The 21557-nt window shown below is 45.5% G+C and overlaps 1 protein-coding gene across 1 annotated transcript in view; it reads left to right on the top strand.

The window, feature by feature from the left end:
• Positions 1 to 21557, top strand: part of CAD (carbamoyl-phosphate synthetase 2, aspartate transcarbamylase, and dihydroorotase) — a gene marked incomplete in the record, with an annotated part of 2299829 nt that overhangs the window by 688516 nt on the left and 1589756 nt on the right. Inside the window, 1 exon segment of the mRNA XM_044075466.1 lies at positions 11072 to 11260. Within this exon segment, the coding sequence (XP_043931401.1) occupies positions 11072 to 11260 (189 nt within the window).

The following is a 21557-nucleotide window of genomic DNA, read 5'->3' as shown; positions in this document are numbered from 1 at the left end:
AGGCAGGACAAACCCATATGTGATGACTGCAGATGCATACCTATCGGACATCTACATTTATGGTAGGTACAAAACTGTACTTTCTCCCCTGTGCCTTGGTTGTTTGTTGACTTGTGTTGACTCTCTGTCTCTGTTAGCGGTTTCCCGCCTTTAGTCGCGGCTGCTACGGTTGTTGGCCTTAGAATGTCTAAGGAGCAGAAAGAGCATACGCCCTCAGGCTTTAAAAAGTGTACAAAGTGTGCTTATAAGATGTCCATCACAGATGGACACTCGGTCTGTGTTTACTGTCTTGGAACCATCCCACCTACAGGAGTCGTGCAGTTTTTGCGACACCTTTAGTCCTTGGGTGTTCCAAGAGAGGAAAAACAAATTAATCCTAAAGGGACTGCTAAAACCGTCCTTTGAGGAGGATTTGGGTTCGGCTCCCAGTCTAAATCCTCAAAATCCAAGAAAAGGTCTCCGGCTCCATCTATTGCTTCGGAGCCACCTTCTAAGATCACTATTGTTGAGTCTGCTTCCTCGGCTCCACAGTCATCGGGGCCGCAGGAGGTAGCTGTCTAGTGGGTCTGCGTCTGCTCCGATCGTACTGGAACCAATTCGGAGCCGGTTGCTAAGTTTGAGGCAATGTTCTCCAGATAGGAGGTCTAGGTCTCCATCCATCTCCTCCAAGTCCTCCAGGCTTTCCGATTGGAATGTAGATAGGGTGGTGCAGAGGCTCCTACAGTCACCAGTGTTGGCCAAACTTTTCTCGGCCTTTACCCAGTCGGCTCCGTAGCCGGCTCCTAAAGTTGTTTCTGCTGTTCCTCCTCCGAGCGCATCCTTGTCGTCGGAGCCGGTAAGCTCCTCTGAGGGACGTTCCTGCGCGGGCTCTGATCCCCCAGTGGGGTTTATCGGTGCCCGCATTGGCTCCGACCTTGTCTGTTCCGTCCACAGGGTTCGAGACTCTGGTCTCCTCGGTCGGGCCCGACGGGGATGCGTCGGAACACCCTTCGGTTCAGAGCCTCCCTCTCGGTGCCTCTGCTGTGGGGATACCGGTCCTGGTCATAGCCTTGGAGGGCGGTCGGTCCTCCGATTCGGGAGGTCCAGCCTTCGAGGCTATGCAGAGCGCGCTGGCTAGGTCAGCTACTTCTCTATGATCGGTTCTACCTTCCCCCACAACACCGGCTAGAGCTTCTGACGCCCACCTATCCTTGAATAGCAGACCGCCAGGGCCTAAGGATACCCCCACAAGTGGTTCCCTTCTTTCTGAGAGGCCCTCAGAGCCTGTGCCTGAGGAACCCCCCAGAAAGAAATTGTGCAAGGGGAAGCACATAGACTCCCAGGACGAGTCCCTCATTTCCGATACTGACCTCGAGAAATCTGAGGGGTCCCCCAAGTCTTCCTCTGAGGACTTTTCGTTCTCCAATATCCTGGAGATCCTGAAACAGAGGAGACTGGCCCTCCAAAACCCCCTCCGAGCAGGAGTCCGTATTCCTTAAGGCTTTTGGTGCTCAGCCCTCCGCCTCCTGGGTGTCTCCACCTTTCGACGAGCTCCTTGACCTTATTTGCCGAAGGGTGTGGGAGAGTCCTGACTCTGTGGAGCCTGTTCCTCGATGCCCCAACAAATTTTTGTCCGCTCCCCAAGGAAAATAATTTTTAACTAAGGGAGTCCCGGCAGATGCTATGGTGGTGGCGGCAGCCACCCAGAAGGAAGTTGCTGAGTCTTCCTCTTCGGTCCATCCTCCTAACAAGGAGTCTAGGACTGTGGTCCAGTACGGGAAGCGTACCCTGTCAAGAACAGGGTGACCCTGCACACCAATCCTTCTTTCATGCCCAAGGTGGTCAAAGAACTCTCTCTCTAAACCAGTCCATTCACCTGCCCACCTTCTTTCCGTCTCCAACTAATGACCGTGAGAAGCTACTCCATTCCCTGGATGTACACAGGCAACTGAGGTTTTATTTGGACAAAACTTAAGTCCTAAGTCCATCAGAAAATCCATCCAACTATTTGTATCCTTCCACTCCAGGGCCATGGGCAAGGCAGTCTCCAAACCATTTCCTGCTGGATCAGGAAAACTATCCACTTCTGCTACTCCTACCATGGCAAGGACCTACTTCAGGGAGTAAGGCCTCACTCTACCAGAGCTGTAGCATCTCCCAAAACCTTCTTCAAAGGCGTGGACACAGCCTCTTTTCTGGAGGCAGCCACCTGGTCCTCTATACATACCTTTACCAGATGCTACAAATTGGACCACATTTCCAGAGCAGGGTTTGCTAGAGCAATCCTACAGGGTTTCCTGGAATCTGCTACTTCTATCTCCACCCTTCCTTCCTTCTAAGCTGTGGCACTCTCCCACACTAAGAATACTGCAACATGGGAATAGAAGGACATAAATAGTTGTGTAAAGTCTTGGCATAATCATAGATGTCTCTCTTCCATGTTGCAGTATTCCTCCCTCCACTCCACCTATCCCCTTCTTTCCAATTAGTCTGGCTAGAAGGCACCCTGGAGCACCACCTAGACTATGTTCAGACTAGCCAGCAGATGGCACTGCCCTCTTTTTGTGGGCATCGTTTGACTCGTATTAACTGCCTGGGCATCTACATTCTGAGGTCTGTGCGTGCAGACGTCACATTTAAGGTCCCTGGTTTATGGCCCTGCGTGTGACGTCCCATGCGTCTCCTGCAGCCAGGCTTAAGTTTTTATATAGGAACCGACTATGTTCATCGTGTTACCCTGCTGCAGTCATCACACTTGGGTTATCCTGTCGTCAGGCGGTCCCGCAGTCTGCCGGAATTCCAAAGTCTTGGTCCGGTGTCGGTTGCTGTCGCTTCTTCCCTGACATCAGTGCGCCAGGGTTATATATAATGCATCCAACGCCATTTTCTTCAGTCTTTCTTGCCGCGCAGTGCCTGAAGCAGAAGCAGTTTGCTAGTGCCGGTCAGCCGACTCCTGAGATTTTCGAAGTCGAATTTCAGATCCAAAGTCTTCAATAAAGCTAAGTACCCCGTTGGGGAAACTTTTCTTGCCTCAGACCGATGTCAGAAAAAGTTAACAATTGTATTTCTTGTGGGAAGCAAATACCTCATAAGGATTTCCATTCTTACTGCATACCTTGCCTAGGCCCAAACCACGACGTCACTAGTTGTCGTTTTTGTGCTAGGTTTAATAAGCGTACTGTAAAAAGACGTTTTGATTTCGCACGACACTACTTCGGTAGAAAATTCAACTGCACTATGCCGTCGGAGCAACCGACTACCGGCGTGTGCAAAAAACGCAAGGATAAGGACAGGCAGCCTAGACCCAAGCCAGACTCCAAGGCCTCTGCTGGTCCGGTCTCCGGTTCACTGGTCTTCAGTGAGGCTCCGACGCAGCCCCTGACTACCGCATATCTGGAACCCGAGACCGCTTCAGAACTTTTGGCGGAAAGTACTAGGCCGACGCAGCCATTTTGTTTAGGCCCTACCGACGACACTGCTGAAAAAGATGTTAGTCCTGCAGAAACACCTTCGATTTCTGAAGGCGTCTTCAGACCGACGATGCTCACCATAAAAACGTATCCTAAGACTAAGACTCCTATTAAACCTAAAAAGACTGCACTTCAGTCCCCTGTTCAAGGCCCCATGCCTAAGAAACAGATGCTCAAAATGGCTGAAGATTTGATCTCTTTAATCAGGGGTTCCCAACCCCCTCCCGACAAAAGGCCTAGACAAGAGGAAGATTATGCCTCCTCTGAACAAGTGTCTGTTTCCTCAGGCTCCTCTGAGGACCAAGATTATTCCTTCTCCCTTATGAAGATTTTGATGCTGAGGATTCCATTCCCTCAGCTTCTCCTCCTGAAGACTACTCCTTTGGGGAAACTTTACACACTGAGGGAACATTTTCGTGGGAAGGTCAGGACTACTCTGACTCAAAGAAAAGGCTCAGTTTCTTTTACTCCCCCAGCACAGACCACTTGCCATCCCCCCAGTTTTAGACATTGTGGATGATGTTTACTTGGAATCAAGTTTGAACCCAGATTCTCTGCCTCCTGCTCCAGCCAAACCTGACAGATACTATAGAGTGCCTGATTCCCACAAATTTCTTTATAAAAGTCCTGTTGCTGATCCAGAGACCATCTCCCAGGGTCCAAAAGGGGCTAAGGCTTCTATGGCAAAAATCCTGTACCCTCTGAAAAGGATTCCAGAGCACTAGACAGGTGGGGGAAAAAGGTTTACACCTCAGCCACTCTAGCTATGAGGGCACTAAACTGCCAGTTTCACATGCTAAAATATCAGCTATTTCTAATTTCTCAGTTAAAACAAAAAATGAGCACACTCCCTCAACAGTCTGAATTGAAAGAAATGCAGGATCTGTTGCATGCAGCTGAACAGGTGAGCAAACATACTTTACAATGTGGCTTTGATTCTTTGGAGGCTTCTTGCAGAGCAGCTGTCACTGGGTCTGTTATACGTGTAGGCATGCTTGGTTAAAGGAACAAACTCTGCCTGATCATGTTAAAGCAAAGCTTCTAGATGCTCCCTTACAGCAGAATGTTCTTTTTGGAGTTAAAGCAGTAGAAGTCTTAAAGAAAATGGAGGATAAGGCAAAATCTATGCAGACAGTCAAAGATTTCCTACAGGTACAGCCCCCTCGCTTCAGCAGAAGTTGGCAAACAAAAAATTGGTCCTTTCCAGCTACTGACAGACCACAGAGGGGTAAATACAGGCGTCCAAGAGGCAGAGGACAACCATAAGCCCAGTACAAACCTCGACAATGGGGCACTGCAGCAGAGAAGGGAGAAGACAGGTCCCAAACAACCAGAAGGCAAACTAAATGACTTGCACCTCATCTGGCCAAGCAACACTCTCTTGGCAGCCCCCTTAGGAGGAAAACTCGCACTTTTTTCAGACAACTGGCACATTGTCACAAAGGACAAATGGGTCCTAGACATAATTTCACGAGGATACAGATTCCATTTTCACACCTTGCCAATGAAAAGAGGAATGCCAAACCTGCCACAAAATCAATGGGCAGAGGCACAAAGACAAATTACAGCTCTCATGGACATGAGAGCCATTCAACTGGTACCTACTCGAGAGCAAGGCCAAGGATTTTACTCAAGACTCTTTCTAGTTCCCAGAAAGGACAATGCCTGGAGACCAATTCTGGACCTTTCAATTCTAAACACCTTCCTACAAGTACCCAAATTCAAGATGCTAACACTACAGCAGCTTCTTCCCATGTTTGGCAAGAGAGCATGGCTAGTAACGTTGGACCTCAAGGAGGCATACCTGCATGTCCCTATCAGACAAAGTTGCAGAAGATACCTTCGTTTCATTGCAGGTTCAACCCATTGCCAATTCTCTGCACTGCCCTTTGGCTTATCTACTGAACCCAGGGTCTTCACAAAATGCCTGGCACCAGTAATTGCATACTGCAGACAAAGAGGAATTCAAATATACACATACCTGGATGACTGCCTCATCCAAGCAGAAAGCAAGGACACCCTCTTACAACATCTGGCTTTTGTAAAACATCTTCTAAGTTGCCTGGGGTACACAGTAAACGAAAAGAAATCAAAACTAGTACCCTCACAAAATATGACATTCCTGGGTGCCAGCTTGAATACAACGGCCCAGAAGGCTTATCTGACGCCAGACAAATAAATACAACTGACTCAGTATTTCAAAACAATGGCAACAAAGACCCAGCTACCTGCAAAAAAAATTCTGCAGGCCTTTGGTTTCATGGCATCTTGCATACTACTAATACCATTTGCAAAGCTGCATATGAGGAAATTACAGTGGTACCTAAAAAGCGTATGGTCTCAACACAGCCACAGCTTGGACACAATGATCTCTCATTCCCTGCCTACAACAGGAGTTTCTATGGTGGTCACTGGCTTGTCACCTCAACAAGGGTCAGCCTTTCACCTTGCCCCCAGCCAGGCAAACTATGACAACAGATGCATCGGACTACGCCTGGGGGGGGGGGGGGGGGCACACATGGCAGGACAGTGCGTTCAAGGCGTATGGAGGGCAGATCAAAGGAATCTGCACATCAGTCAAAACGAGATGCTAGCTGTACAGAATGCTCGGACAGCCTTCAAGAATCTATTACATCCAGGACAACTTACAATAAGGACGGACAACACCACAGTGATGTGGTACATAAACAAACAAGGGGGTACACACTCCTACCCTCTATGCAGGCAAGCAATGACCTTGTGGAACACCGCTCTGGCTTACCAAGTTCAGTTACAAGCTCAATTCCTGCCAGGAAAAAAGAACACATTGGCAGATGACCTCAACAGAAACCTCATGGATCCCCACGAGTGGAAACTGGATCCACAAGTATTTGCAATGATAACTCAAAAATGGGGCCTTCCAGACATAGACCTGTTTGCCAGACATAGACCTGTTTGCCAGTCCTCAAAACTATCAACTAACAAAATTTTGTACAAGGACACTTCACCATCAAGCTTGGAAAGTGGACACACTCTCATTCAGTTGGAAAAACCTGACCCGTATATGCCTTCCCTCCATTGCCTCTCCTCACAAAGGTGCTTCTGAAAGTCAGAAAGGAGAGACCACGACTGATACTCATAGCCCCAGACTGGCCACGCCAGCACTGGTACCCACTATTGAAGAATATGGCCCAGGGCCCACCTTGGATTTTACCGCAAATTGCCCATTTGCTCACACAGCAAAAAATCAGATTTTTCACAGCCAGCTAAAAACCTTAAATCTGGCTGCATGGCATATCACCTAAACATTCAGCCAGCTTCTCTTTCCCAAGCAGTTATGGACGTTATTCTGGAAGCTAGGAGGCCCAGCACCAGGAAGGCCTACTCTGACAAATGGAAAAGGTTTTGTGCCTGGAACCAAGCTAAAGGCCAAAACACACTTCAGCCTCACATGCCTCCGATTCTACAGTATTTAACTGAGATGTTGCACAAAGGACTTTCTTTTTCCTCCATTAAAATCCATGCATCAGCTATTTCAGCCCACTACAGCACAGAACCACCCTTATTTTCTCATCCACTTCTAAGGCAGTTCCTCAGAGGGACAAAAAACATTAGGCCCCCCAGGAGAGCACCTACACCAACATGGGACCTACATTTTGTTTTGGAAAAACTTACGCTGCCTCCCTTTGAACCAGCTTTCTCTGCAGATCTGTAGTTCCTATCATGGAAGACTGCCCTGCTGCTAGCAATAACTTCAGCTAGAAGAGTCTCAGAGTTGCAGGCAGTAATGGCAGTGGAACCTTTCCTCATTTTCCATCAAGACAGAGTTTCTGTACGTACTAATCCTTCCTTCATGCCTAAGGTTGTTTCCAGTGTCTTTAAATCAAACCATTCACTTACCCACCTTCTTCCCAAACGCACAGAACAAAGGAGAAAGACTCCTGCATTCCTTGGACATTCACAGGCAACTTCGTTACTACTTAGATAAAACTAAGGCTTTCAGAAAATCTGACCAGCTCTTTGTATCCTATACTACAGCTACACAAGGGGAAGGCTATATCAAAACAAACCATTTCCAAATGGATAGGACATTGCATTCATTTTTGCTATACCCATCATGGAAAACCAGTTCCTGCTACCATTAGGCCCCACTCTACCAGGGTAACAGCTACATCTACAGCCTTCCTCATGGGGGTTCCAACCAAGGAGATTTTGGAAGCTGCAACTTGGAGTTCAGTGCACACCTTTACCAAACACTATCACTTACCACTTTACTCTAAGACTAGGGCTGGCTTCGCCACTGCAGGGCCTTCTAGCCTCCTCTAACCCTCTATAACTCCTCCACCCATCCATAGCTTTGGGATTCAACCCAAGTGTGATGACTGCAGCAGGGTAACACGATGAACATAGTACAGTTTTGTACCTACCATAAATGTAGATGTTCGAGTGTTCATCCTGCTGCAGTCCAGGTTACCCTCCCTCCATCCCCTCTGATCTAACTGGCTAAATCTCTATAATACCTTCCTGATGTATTTGCTTATAGCTGGAGGGATTTTGTGTTTGTGCAAGAATTACTTAATGTGGTACTAATTATTGACCACCTTTTTGGGGGCACCTGACATCTGGGGCAAGAAAAACTGAAGACAATGGCGTTGGATGCATTATATATACCCCTGGCGCACTGACGTCAGGGAAGAAGCGACAGCAACTGACGCCGGATCAAGACTTTGGAATTCCGGCCGATTGCGGGACCGCCTGACGTCAGGATAACCCAAGTGTGATGACTGCAGCAGGGTGAACACTCTAACATTTACATTTATGGTAGGTACAAAACTGTACTTTCGGGTTGCCTGAGGTGGCGAATCCCACACTAAGAATACTGCAACATGGAAGAGAAGGACATCTATGGTTATGGTAAGATTTTACACAACTATTCTCTCCCCACTGGCCATGGGCTTGAAACCATGCTTGGATGAGCCAAGGACAGGTGAGGGAGCGAACTCAGAGTGGACACTGGAGTGCACCATAGCAAGAAGGTGTGGCATGTTGGGAGAGGTGTGGACCAGGGCTACAGCTGACTTCTGTCGAAGCTCCTTGATGGGTAGAGTAGAGCACATATGTCTGAAGCTCTTACTTTACATCAAAATGGCCAGGCTGTGTTATGCACATTCTAGCAGTGCTTGACAAGGTAAACTATGAATTGGCACTTACTGGTCATAAAGACTCCACTCCTGACCAGAACAAAGTAACTTAAAGGCCCAATCTTCAGGATATACTTACAAGTCAGAAGTCCAGTTGATCATCCAAGGAGTCTTAGAATGTACTTCCTAGGATGAGAGCTGTGGGTGTATCTCCTCCATCCCCAAGTTCTTAAGCTGAACCTGTGGACTGGAGTAGGTTCATCTCTTGGGTCAGAAGTAATCCCATCAATTGGGTGAAATGGGAGTTGTCTGCCTTCTTCACTTGTCTTCAGATGGTTCAGGCATGGACTTGGCCTACACAAGTTTGTGTGCTGCTACTAGTACTGCTGCTGCTACTTGGGGTTGATAAGGACCCTTACTTCTCATGGAGAAGAGTTGTGTTAGTAAAACAGGCCAATTTGCTCTTTTTTTTTATTTTGCTCACAAATGACTGCCAGTCAGGCCTCCCTTAGTCGACCTCTGCCCTTTTCTTTCCCACATTAGAGACATTCTCAGTACATTAAGGGGGTGCTGGCTGGACTTTTATTTAAAGCAGCAATAAAGGATGCTTATGCTCTTTCCTTTTATCCTTGTAGTCAGGACAATTTTGGAATAGCCTGACCCTGGTCCTTTGTCAGGGAGACAAGTGGAGCACCACCACAGGTTTCATGAGGCTTTCTCCTTTACACAGCTGTGCAATCACTTTCCCTTGCTGGATGAAGACATGTGACATTTGTCAACTTGATTTGTCACATGCACACTCCCAGACTTTATGTGTATATTTAGCTCTATGTGGACAGCTCCTCTCCCAGTCCCTCCCAGGGTGGTCTCAGATTCATTGACAGAGTAGCCAGACTGAACTTACAGCAGTTGGAGCAGTCAACATAATATACCAGTGTTTAGGTTCTGTTTTAAGCAGTTGGCCGCAGAAGACCTTAAGATTTAGGTATGTATACATGAGAACTTGAGATTTAGGTATACAGAACTGGCCTCAAGATGGCAAGGATCACCATCCAAACTGTGGGAATAAGTACAGATGGATAGCCCGACATATTAGTATATTTGTGTGACTGGCGTGTGATCTGGTGTACCTTGGTCTGGTGCAAAAACACGCTTGCATAAAGAACTCTGCTGAAATGAAATGCCAAAATCTGATTGCTTGTGGAATATAACCCATGCTAAGGGACTCTTCAGGTTGAGTCCTAAATTCAGGATGTTCGGATGTTTCTCCAAGCTTGTACATATCAAGCAAAGAGAATAACATGGCAGTCTGAGCTTATCAGTTTCTGTATCTAACAAGTGGAACTGAACAGGGATATTTTAGTGATGTTTATATAGATATGGGCTAAGCCAGGGTCGGACCTGTTGCTCACTGGAATAACTGGCTTCCTCAAGCACATGGTGTGGTGAAGGACTTCATTAATTGTATGGTTTCCGTTCGTTGCCTATGTTTTGAAGAATGCTGAAAAGTAAAAATGGCAAAGGAAGCCTTCCCATAGTTTAATATTGGGCCAGACCGCCTTGATTATTGGCTCTGTATCAATAATGGTAGCCTGTTTAGTAACCCTGCTTCTTACAGTACTACTGTTTCCATAGGGTGAGTTCTGCAGCCAGATCAAGTGTCTGAATTAACAGCCTTGAGGATTTCAGGTTAATTCTAGACCTCCATCCATTCCCCCCTCCCCTTGTGGCTTGGTGCAGCGAAGGGGGTTGGAGAAGGATAGGCATTTCCTCTGCATCACCATTGGATGGGTTTCTTTTAGTTGATTCAGACTGTTTGGGGTGGTCATTGGAGGGCACCCCCCTGCAAAAATGAACCTGCTTGTAGTACTGCTAATGTAAGAGTCCCTTTTAAGCTTGCCTGCTGAGTTTTGAAGATCTGGTATTTAAATACCAACATAGCTCAACTTTATGGGCTATCATTTCATTATACTAGTTATGTGGGTCTAAGAATGCAAGTAGTTTAAGGTGATGTTTGTAACTATCACTAAGTTACACCGACTGTGTCAGCTGCAGACATCATTGCAATTTCTTTTGCCATTAGTTGCAACATTATTAAAACTTCTGTTGGTATTAGATTTTGAAGTAAACTACAGAAAATTTAAAATGAAAAATTTCAGTGGTGGGCTTTTTGCTGGTTTTGTAAAAGTTTATGGTTGCTTTGTTTGCTAGATGAGATTAAAAAGAAAAATGCAAATTTGATTTGACAAAGCTGTTCCATAGCTTTTCCAGTGAAGGAGTATGAGGTCTACTTTAATGAGCCTGAAGGTAGGTTCATGTGTCTTTTATGTCTGTAGGACTTATCATTATGAATCAGTATAGAACTTTCAAGAAAACCTGTGTCTTTTTTGAGAAATTACGTCAGGTTTCCGAAATGTACCTTGAAAAAATCTAGTTGTGGATGCCTTGTAGGATGTATCGTGAAGCAAAGTCTGCATCATATAACAAATGTTTTATTTACAGGTATGTAATATGGAGAATGTTGATCCCTTGGGGATTCACACAGGGGAGTCTATTGTAGTTGCACCCAGTCAGACCCTGAATGATAAGGAGTACAATATGCTGAGAAGTACTGCAATCAAAGTAATACGACATTTGGGTGTTGTTGGTGAATGTAACATCCAGTATGCTCTGAGCCCAGAGTCTGAACAGGTATGGTTTTGTTTGCACAATTTTCAGTATGTTCACTGAATGAATTCATTTGTTGAAAGATCCCATTTTGTCTAATGATATATTAAATTAAGCAAAATGTTTCCAGTTGCTTAAAAACAAGTTGCTGGAACAACATGTATTTTTTTTTTTGTTTTGTTTTAACCCCCTGTCTAGGTGCTTTTTTTGTGCCTCCACGCCTGCCAACCATAATCTGCTGTTCCATGGGTCTTGAGCCTGTTCTTGCTACATCAGTTTATCGAAGATCATTCCTTGGTGGGGGCTGACCAGAGGGACCAATCATCCAAGAAGCCATAGATGTTATTCTGTTTCTTGCATTTCCTTTTCTGTTCAGGTTCAACCAGTTTGAAAGCTTGTACTCGGCCAACTGAAAATAAAGCTTAGACCAGCACTGCATGTGTGTAAGGTCAAGGCCTAGTTATACTCTGGTCAGAGTGCCTTAAAGCATGTCCCTTCTCTCTTGGTGTTGTATCCTCCATGGGACGGTGCCTTACGAATTTGTTAAACCTCAGTGGCTACTCATGGTTGCCTTATGTCTAAATGTGTACCTATAAAACTATCCTGATGGCTTGTGCTCACTTGGTGCATGAGCTGGACTCTGCTGATACACATTTTGATGTTTATAGATGTCGTAGTCCTTCCCGATGCATGTTAGGTGCCAGTCATGCAGCAGACCAGGCTTCCCCCCTGGAGTGATCTAGTGTCAGTGGCTCCCTCCCACCTTTCCCTGCAGGCTTAATCAGTTTACCATATCCCAGGTTAGATTGGTCCAACTCAGGATTTTATCCCTCCTCCATAGAGCCAGAGAGCGATTTGTTTGCCTGCAATATAAAGTATAAAACTTTTGTATTTTAATAGGCAACTGTTTTCTTCAGTAAATAGGTAGTAATGTTGCCCATTAATTAAACTGAAATTGGTGTCCTTTTAATGTCCATTCTTGCTGTACATTGTCAAGTGTTACTATTTAATTGGTTCTTAAGAATATTTAAAGACTGAGCAGTTTAAGCACGGAACTGTTATTTTGCACTCAGTTGGATAAATGAGTTGAAGCAAAAATGTTTGTGGATTTATAGGAAAAACAGTTGAAACAATTTTCATATTTTTATATAAATCTATATAGATATGATCATGGTTATGCAGCAAGTAATTTCATTTTTTCTTCCCGAATACTTCTAGGAAAAAGAGAGGAGCAGTGCACAATAGTTTCTAGCATGCTTTGAAACATTGGGATTTGTCCCAGATATCAGCTGGTATCTGTAGCTAAAACAGATCTAAATCTGTGGAAATAGCCAGGAGTTAAAATTCAGTGCGTAAGTCTAGTAATGTACTCATTGGAACTAGCCCAGGAGTTTGGCTTGACTGTCAGCAGACTAAGCAAAGCATGATGATTCCAATGGTAAATGGTTGAACAGTTGTGTTCTTGGACATAGTTCACAACTGGGACAAACTACAAGTAAATCTTTTTGGTTCTGTGGAAAACAGGAATTTGGGGAAGTATTGTACCTACACAGTAGTACAGGAGGCATGGACGAATGGGCTTTCTCCATAGCTTGGGCAGGTTTAATTCTTTACGTCTTCACCCTTGTTCCCCAGGGAATTGTAGAGAAGATAGAGGAGGACCTATGAAAAATGCTACTGATACTTTTTGCCCAGGCAGCATTGCTTGTTTTCCTGCCAAGTCTGATTAGAGAAGCCAGTTCTGCTGCCTCAGTGTGTGGAGTGCTTGACCCAGAATAGGGGGCGGTCTGTGTTTTGCATATCTTATGGACACTAAGGCTGACATTGTGGATGATCTTGCAGTCGTCCTTTTAAGCATATGTTTTTTGAGGATATGTAGGAAATGCTTGGGGGGAGGCCAAGAAACCCAACAGAAGACAATTCTTATGAAGCAAAGTGTTTAGTCATGGCCTGTTGGCTTTCCTCAATACCTCTGTTTCAGCTTTTGGCTTTCCCTTCTTTTGATTTACAGAGGGGTTTACTGAATGGTACAAAGGTTGTCAAAGTGGGAGCACCATATACATAAGCTAATTACAGCTGTGGTGTTTGACCCTGTTCCTAGTGATGGCTTTTTCTTGCTGTCTGGAGGACTTGGAGCAGAGTTGTAGGAGTTTCAGTTTAAACAAGCACTGAATCTGTTGCTTTAAAGACACTGGTGGTTCTGGGATGCATGTTGTGGCACTTATTATGGTGTCCTTAATAAGACTGTATATGAGCATTCTGCAGTGATATCTGATGTTCACAAGCCTGTAGAGTAATCGTGCTATATCCCTCACTGGTGCCTGCACGTTCATAGGTGCATACTTTGCAATGGATCTAGAGAACATGTGAAAAAGCTAGCTGCTGCAGTTGACTTGCTTCCCCTGCCCTTAAGGGACTTAGGGATACAACTGTCATGAATTTATGGCTACCCAGCCACTCGTTTAAGTTGGATTTAAAGAGAGAGAGGGAGATGTTCATCATGTTTCACTGTTGCAGTCATTAGACTTGGTTATCCTGCTGGTAGGCTACCCGCAGTCAGCCTGAATTCCAAAGTCCTGGTCCGGCGTCAGTTGCTGTCGCCTCATCCCTGACGTCAGTGCGCCAAGGGTATAAAAGATGCAGCCGACGCCGTTTTCTTCAGTCTTTATTGCCTCGTGGTGCCCGAAGCAAAAGCAGTTTGCAAGTGCTGGTCGGCAGACTCCAGAGATTTTCAAAATTGAATTTCAGATCCAAAGTCTTCAATAAAGCTAAGTACCCCGTTGGGGAAACTTTTTTCTTGTTCCAGACCGATGTCAGTAAAAGTTAACAATTATATTTCTTGTGGGAAGCAAATACCTCATAAGGATTTACATTCTTACTGTATTCCTTGCCTAGGCCCTGACCATGACGTTGCTAGTTGTCTGTTTTGTGCTATATTTAACCAACTCACTATTAAGCGTCGGTGCGATTTTGCATTTCATTACTTTGGATGAAGGTTTAACCATATAATGCTGTCGGAACAGCCGATGACAGGAGTTCATAAAAAGCACAAGGAAAAAGAAGACGGACGACGAAGCCTCCTCTAGGCCTGTCGTTGGTTCCCAATGAGGCGCTTTTGCAGCCCCTGACAACCCGCTACCTCAGAGCCACAGGCCGCCTCCGACTCCCACGTGGAGACAACTAGGCCTCTGGAAACTCAAGGTATTGGATTTACGGAAACTAATCCCTCAGATGGGTCTGGAGCCGCTGAACAGGCATCTAATTCTGAGGGTGTTTTCAGACCTACACAACTTTCTATCAAGTCAATCTCAGCATCCAAGGCAAAGTCTAAAACACCTTTAAAGACAAAGAAACAAGTACAGCATTCTCCTGGACAGTCATCCATGCCTAAGAAACAGATGCTTAAAATGGCCGAAGACCTAATTACTTTGATCAGGGGTTCCCATCCTCCTCCTGATAAAAGGCCTAGGCAAGACACTGACTATGATTCCTCTGATCAGGTTTCCATTTCATCTGATTCCTCTTCAGAACAGGGATACTCTCTTCCTCCCTCCCTATGAGGACTCTGATGCTGAAGAATCTACCCCTTCAGCCCCTCCTCCTGAGGACTATTCTTTTGGGGAAACCCTCCACACCATGAGGGAGCATTTCCACTGGGAGAGCCAAGATTATTCAGAATCCAAGAAAAGGCTCAGAGATTTTCTTTTATTGCCTCAACACGGACCTCTTGCTATTCCACCTGTACTTGACATTGTAGATGATTTTTTTTTAGAGTCCAGTCTGTCTCCTGATTCTTTACCCCATGCACCAGTTAAGCCAGATAGGTACTAGAGGGTTCCAGATTCGCATACATTTCTATATAAAAACCCTGCTGCTGACCCAGAAACTATATCTCAGGGTCCCAAAGGGGTCAAGGCTTCCACTGCAAAAATTCCTGTTCCCTCTGATAGGGATTCTAGAGCACTGGACAGTTGGGGCGAAAAAAGTTTACACCTCTGCTACTTTAGCTGTAAGGGCTTTAAATTGCCAGTTTCATATGCTTAAATATCAGCAATACCTAATGTCTCTGCTTAAACAAAAAATGATGACAAACTCTGAATGTCCTGAAAACAAGGAAATGCAGGATTTATTGCATGCAGCTGAAAAAGTGGGAAAGCATACTTTGCAATGTGGTTTTGATTCACTAGAGGCCTCTTGCAGGGCCGCAGTTACAGGATCTGTCATGCGAAGGCATGCTTGTTTAAAGGAGCAGACTCTGCCTGATCATGTTAAAGCAAAATTATTGAATGCTCCATTACAGCATGATACTTTTGTGTTAAGGCAGAAAAGGTGTTAAAGAAAATGGAGGATAAAGCGAAATCTTTTCAGACTGTAAAGGATTTCTTACAGGTTCAACCACCCAGATTTAGTAGGAACTGGCCTTCTAAAAATTGGTCCTTTCCAGTGTCAGACAGGCCACAAAGAGGCAGATACAGACACCCTAGAGGCAGATCTCAGCCCCAAGGCTCATACGGACCTAAACAATGAGGTGCTTCTACCTCCAAAAGCGGAGAAGACAAATCACAACCATATAGGAAACAGTCCCAATGACTTCCCACTGCCAATGCCAAGCACTTGGGGTTAAAGCTAGCACTTTTCTCACAAAATTGGCACATGATCACCCAGGACAAATGGGTACTGAATATTGTTTCTCAGGGCTACAGGTTCCACTTTCACACCCTTCCAAAAGCAAAAGGTATGCCAGACCTGCCACTCAGTCAATGTGCAGAGGCACAAAAGCAAATTTCATCTCTCATGGACATGAGGGCTATTCAGAGAGTACCACAGCAAGGACAGGGACAAGGATTTTACTCAAGGGTGTTCTTGGTACCTAGAAAGGACCAAAGCATGGAGACCAATACTTGACCTGTCTATTCTAAATACATTTCTGGACATTCCAAAATTCAAAACCCTGACACTGCAGCAACATCTGCCTATGCTGGGCAAAAAGGCTGGTCTCGTAACTTTGGACCTCAGAGGCATACCTGCATGTCCCAATCAGACAATCGTGCAGAAGATAGCTCAGATTCATAGCTGGCTCAATGCACTACCAATTCTCAGCACTGCCCTTTGGCTTATCTACTGTGCCCAGGGTCTTCACAAAATGCCTGGCACCAGTAATTATCTGCAAAATGCAAAGAGGAATTCAGATATATCCCTACTTGGATGACTGCCTTATTCAAGCAGAGAGCAAGGATATTCTACTAAAGCATCTGGCATTTGTAAAAAGATTACCAATTTCCCTAGGGTACACAGTAAACGAAAAGAAATCAGAACTAGTACCCTCTCAAGAGATAATATTCCTGGCTGCAAGCTTAAATACAACTGCCCAGATGGCTTATCTCACGACAGACAAAGGCAACTGACTTCTTAATTCAAAATGTTGGCAACAAAGACCCAGTTATCTGCAAGAAAAATTCTGCAGGCTTTGGGGTAAATGGCATCCTGCATTCTGCTAATTCCATATGCAAGAATGCATATAAGGAAGCTACAATGGTACCTAAAAAGTCTTGTGACTCAACATTGCCACAGCCTGGAAACATTAATTACTCTCATTCCCTGCCTGCAACAGGAGTTTCGATGGTGGGCACTGGCCTGTCACCACAAGGGACAGCCATTCACTTTACCCACAGCCAGGCAGACTCTAACAGATTCATCGGATTATGCCTGGGGGGCACACATGGCAGGAAATGTTTTCTGGGCACGTGGCCCACAAGCCAAATGCATCTACATATCAATCAGAGAGGTGCTAGCTGTTCAGAATGCCCTGACAGCCTTCAAGGATCTACTCCATCCAGGACAACTTCTGCTAAGGACGGACAATACTACAGTCATGTGGTACATAAACAAGCAAGGGGGCACACATTCCTACCCCCTCTGCAGGCAAGCCATGACTTTGTGAAGCACAGCATTGGCCTATCAAGTGCATCTGCAAGCACAATTCCTGTCAGGAAAGACAAATAGTCTAGCAGATGAACTAAGCAGAAACCTCATGGACCCTCACGAGTGGAAACTAGATCCACAAGTCTTCAGCATGATAACAAGGAAATGGGGGTGCTCAGACATCTGTTTGCCTCCCCTCACAACTGCCAAATACAGAGATTCTGCACAAGGACATCACACACAAGCATGGAAGGTGGATGCTCTGTCATTCAGCTGGAAAACCCTGACAGTATATGCCTTTCCTCCAGTGCCTCTCCTCCCCAAGGTACTCCTAAAGATCAGACAAGAGAAGCCAAAAATGATTCTGATTGCCCCAGCCTGGCCACGCCAGCACCGGTACCCAATCCTGAAGAGCTTGTCTCAAGGCCCAGCCTGGACTTTACCTCAAATTCCTCATCTTTTGACCCAACAAAACAATCAGATTCTGCACAGCCAACTCAGAACTTTAAATCTGGCTGCATGGGGAATAATATAACCACTCAAGCAGTTATGGATGTTATTTTGGAAGCCAGAAGGCCCAACACCAGAAAATCTTCTGCAGAAAAATGGAAGAGATTCTGTGCTTGGAATCGGGCACAAGGAATTGACCCGCTTGTTCCAAATATTCCTCAGATTTTACAATACCTAACTAAGATGCTGGATAAAGGCCTATCCTTCTCATCAATTAAGATCCACGCCTCTGCCATTTCAGCTCATTACAATACGGAACCACCTATTTTTTTCAAATCCACTGCTAAGGCAGTACCTCAAGAGGGGCCAAGACCCCCAAGGAGAGCACTAATGCCTACACGGGACCTCAATTTTGTCTTGGAAAAGCTCACACTGCCTCATTTTGAGCCAGCCAATACAGCTGATGTAAAATTCTTACCATGGAAAACTGCTCTGCCCATAGCAATAACTTTAGCAAGAAGAGTCTCAGAGTTACAGGCATTAATGGCAGTGGAGCCTTTTATCATTTTCCATCCGGACAGGGTTTCTCTAAGGACAAACCCAAAGTTTATGCCAAAGGTGGTATCCAGTGTGGCTCTTAATCAAACCATTCATTTGCCTACCTTTTATCCAAATCCCAAGAATAAAGGGGAGAGACTTCTGCATTCTTTGGGCATACGCAGACAGCTACGCTTCTACTTGGACAAAACTAAAGCTTTCAGAAAAACTGAGCAACTTTTAGTGGCATATGCTGCAAGATCACAAGGAAAGGCAATCTCAAAGCAGACTATTTTAAAATGGATAGGACACTGCATTTGTTTCTGCTATGCACAACATGGCAAATCGGTGCCTAAGGGCATTAGGCCACATTCTACCAGGGTAGCGGCCACATCAGCAGCTTTTCTCAGAGGAGTACCAACCAAGGAAATTTTGGAGGCTGTAACTTGGATTTCAGTGCACACTTTACCAAGCGCTACCACTTACCTCTTTACTCTAAATCCAGAGCAGGCTTTGCCACTGCAGTTCTGCAGGGCCTCATAGCCACTCCTAATTCTGTTTAGACCCAGCCGCCCAACCTCAGCTTTGGGATTCAACCCAAGTGTAATGACTGCAACAGTGAAACACGATGAACATAGTACAGTTGTGTACCTACCATAAATGTAGATGTTCTAGTGTATTCACTGTTGCAGTCCAGGTTACCCACCCACCATCCCCCTTTCTTTGCTGGGACTTATCTGTACTTCTCTATTCTATACAACCTATGTGGTGTATTTGCTTGTAGATGAAGGTATTTGTTTTAGTGCATGCTTTTTATAAGCAATGTTTTTAGCCTACCCTTTTGGGGGCACCTGACATCTGGGGCAAGAAAAACTGAAGAAAAGGGCATCGGCTGCATCTTTTATACCCCTGGCGCACTGATGTCAGGGATGAGGCGATAGCAACCGACGCCGGACCACGACTTTGGAATTCAGGCCGACTGCGGGTAGCCTGCCAGCAGGATAATCCAAGTGTAGCATGTAGCTTGGAGGGATTGGGATTTCTTTATGTGGAGCATGTCCAACAGCTCTGGGTTTGACATGTCTTTGTATGTTGGACAGAGATCGCCTCTGAGTAGGCGATATGCAGCGGAGTAAAGCTGGAGTGTTTTTAGACTGTCTGCGTAGGGCATCTGTTTGAGGCCAGTAATCCTCTTTGTGAGGTATTTCTGTGGCCTTTCCAGTTGTAGATGTCTTGTGAGGTACATACCAAAAGGGGCGTTGTACTCTATAATGGGTCTAATGAGTGATGAGTAGAGGGGAACAATGACATCTCTTTTTCTGGATGAGAAACCTTTTGTGATGAGGTGAGCCACATAGGATTTCCTGACCACTGTGGTGATGTGATTATCAAAGGAGAGACTACTGTCCACCTGTGTCCCAAGGTCTCCTATCACACTTTTGGCGTTAAGTAGACTACCACATAAGGGGCAGTTCATGGGTACAGAGTTTTTTACCAAAGGGGATGACAATATACTTTTTGGCATTGAGCTTCAGGCCATGGCTTTGACACCAGGCATCTGTCTCATTGAGGCCCTTTTGTAGTATGTCTACATCGTTAGGAGTTTTGAGTATGGCTCCTAGCTTGCAGTCATCTGCAGACTTTGTTAGCCAAAGACCTTCTGTGTTAGCCTGTACTTCAGAGAGGTAGATACCAAACAGGAGAGGACCCAGGACTGAACCCTGTGGTACTCCAATTGTCACTGGTCTGAAGTTGGATTTGGAGTCTGCTACTTTCACAGTGTGGATTCTGTCCGTGAGCCAGTTGGCAATCCATTTTGTGACATGGGGATTTATACCTAGTTTAGTGAGCTTATCTATAATTCCAGAGTGTGGGGGATGGTGTCGAAAGCCTTGGCGAGATCTAGATAAGCTGTGTGAACCACCTTACCCTCATCTATGGCTTTGGTGACTGCTTCAAAGAAGTCAATCAGGTTTAGGAGACATGATCTGCCTTTTACAAACCCGAACTGGGTAGGATCCAGAGTTTGAAGATAACTAATGTCCGAGTTCCATGATGATACGTTCCATGGCCTTGCAGACAGGCTCGTCAGGCTAATGGGGCGGTAGTTCCCTGGGTCTGTCATGGCTCCCCCTTTGTGAAGTGGGATAACCATTGCAGTGCGCCATTCAGTGTGCACAAAACCTGAGGTGAGGCTATGATTGAACATGGTACTTGGGTAGGGTGCCAGTTCATGCTGTAGTTCGTGTAGAACGCAGCCTGGGATATTGTCAGGTCCCATGGATGCTGTGTTCTTGGCTTTGGAGAGTGTGTTTTTTAACTGTGCAGCCGTGATTACAGGAACTTTACATTATTCGGTATAGAGATGGGCCCTCTAGGGGGTGAGAGGGGGTAAAGTTAGCACTGAGCCTATCTGCCAGGATGTTGGCAATATCAGTTGGCTCTGCATATTTAGTGCCATTGTGCTGTAACTCAGAGCTGGTCTGAGTGTTGCCATTGAGATTCTTGACATAGCTATAAAATGCTTTGTGGTTGTCTTTAGAGTCAGTGGCAATTTTGTTTTCGTAACTAGCTTTGGAGGATTTTATGAGGGATCTCTGCTTCTGAGGTTGACCAGGGAGTTCCTCCAGTCATGGGATTTTACTCTTATTTTATTTTTTTTTTTTGCAGCAGTTTTTTTCTTTTGTTGTTTGTTTATGGCAGAGGACCGCCAGCTTGGCTTCCTTTTTTTTGGAGGATGGCATCTTGGTTCTATTAGGGATGGCATGATCCATGCACTTGTGTAAGTGCTTATAAAATGCATTTGTGTAGGATTCAGCAGTTGTAACTGTATTATCTGTCTGCATGGGTGTCCTGAAGTTTGCCACTTCTGTCAGAAGAGTGAAGTTGGCTTAGGAGAAGTTTTTGGTTTCCCTACTTGGGGGTGGGGGGGGGCGGGATGTGGATGTCTAGAGTGATTAGCTTGTGGTCGGATCTGACCAATGAGGAATTGACCTCTGGTGTGGAACACCGGTTGCCCATGTTGGTAATGACCAGGTCTAGAATATTGCTGCCCCTGGTGGGGGTGTGAATAAATTGATCCAAGGCAAAAGAGTTGGTACAGGAGTAGTTTTCCCAGTTAATGGTGGGGTATTTGAAATTGCCCATTATTAGGGTGTTGGGTTGTACCGTAATACTTTCTAGTGCATCAAGAAATGAGGAGTGGGAATCCTGGGGCATGGTGGGGGGGTCTGTAGCTAGCTACAATTTGGATTGCGGTCTTGCCCAGAGTTAAATGCACTGGGATAGTCTCTGATGCATTATGCTATGCAACTAGCCTGGAGGTGTGGATATCCTTAGTGAGTATGGACATGCCTCTATCTTTAGTTCTTCATTCCAGGTTAGGTGGCCGAAAGGTGTGGTATGAATTGTA

This window comes from Protopterus annectens, chromosome 6.part1 (assembly GCF_019279795.1).
Source record: "Protopterus annectens isolate FY-2018-M chromosome 6.part1, PAN1.0, whole genome shotgun sequence".
Taxonomy (NCBI): Eukaryota; Metazoa; Chordata; order Ceratodontiformes; family Protopteridae; genus Protopterus; species Protopterus annectens.
This window is presented reverse-complemented; position numbering and strand designations above follow the sequence as displayed.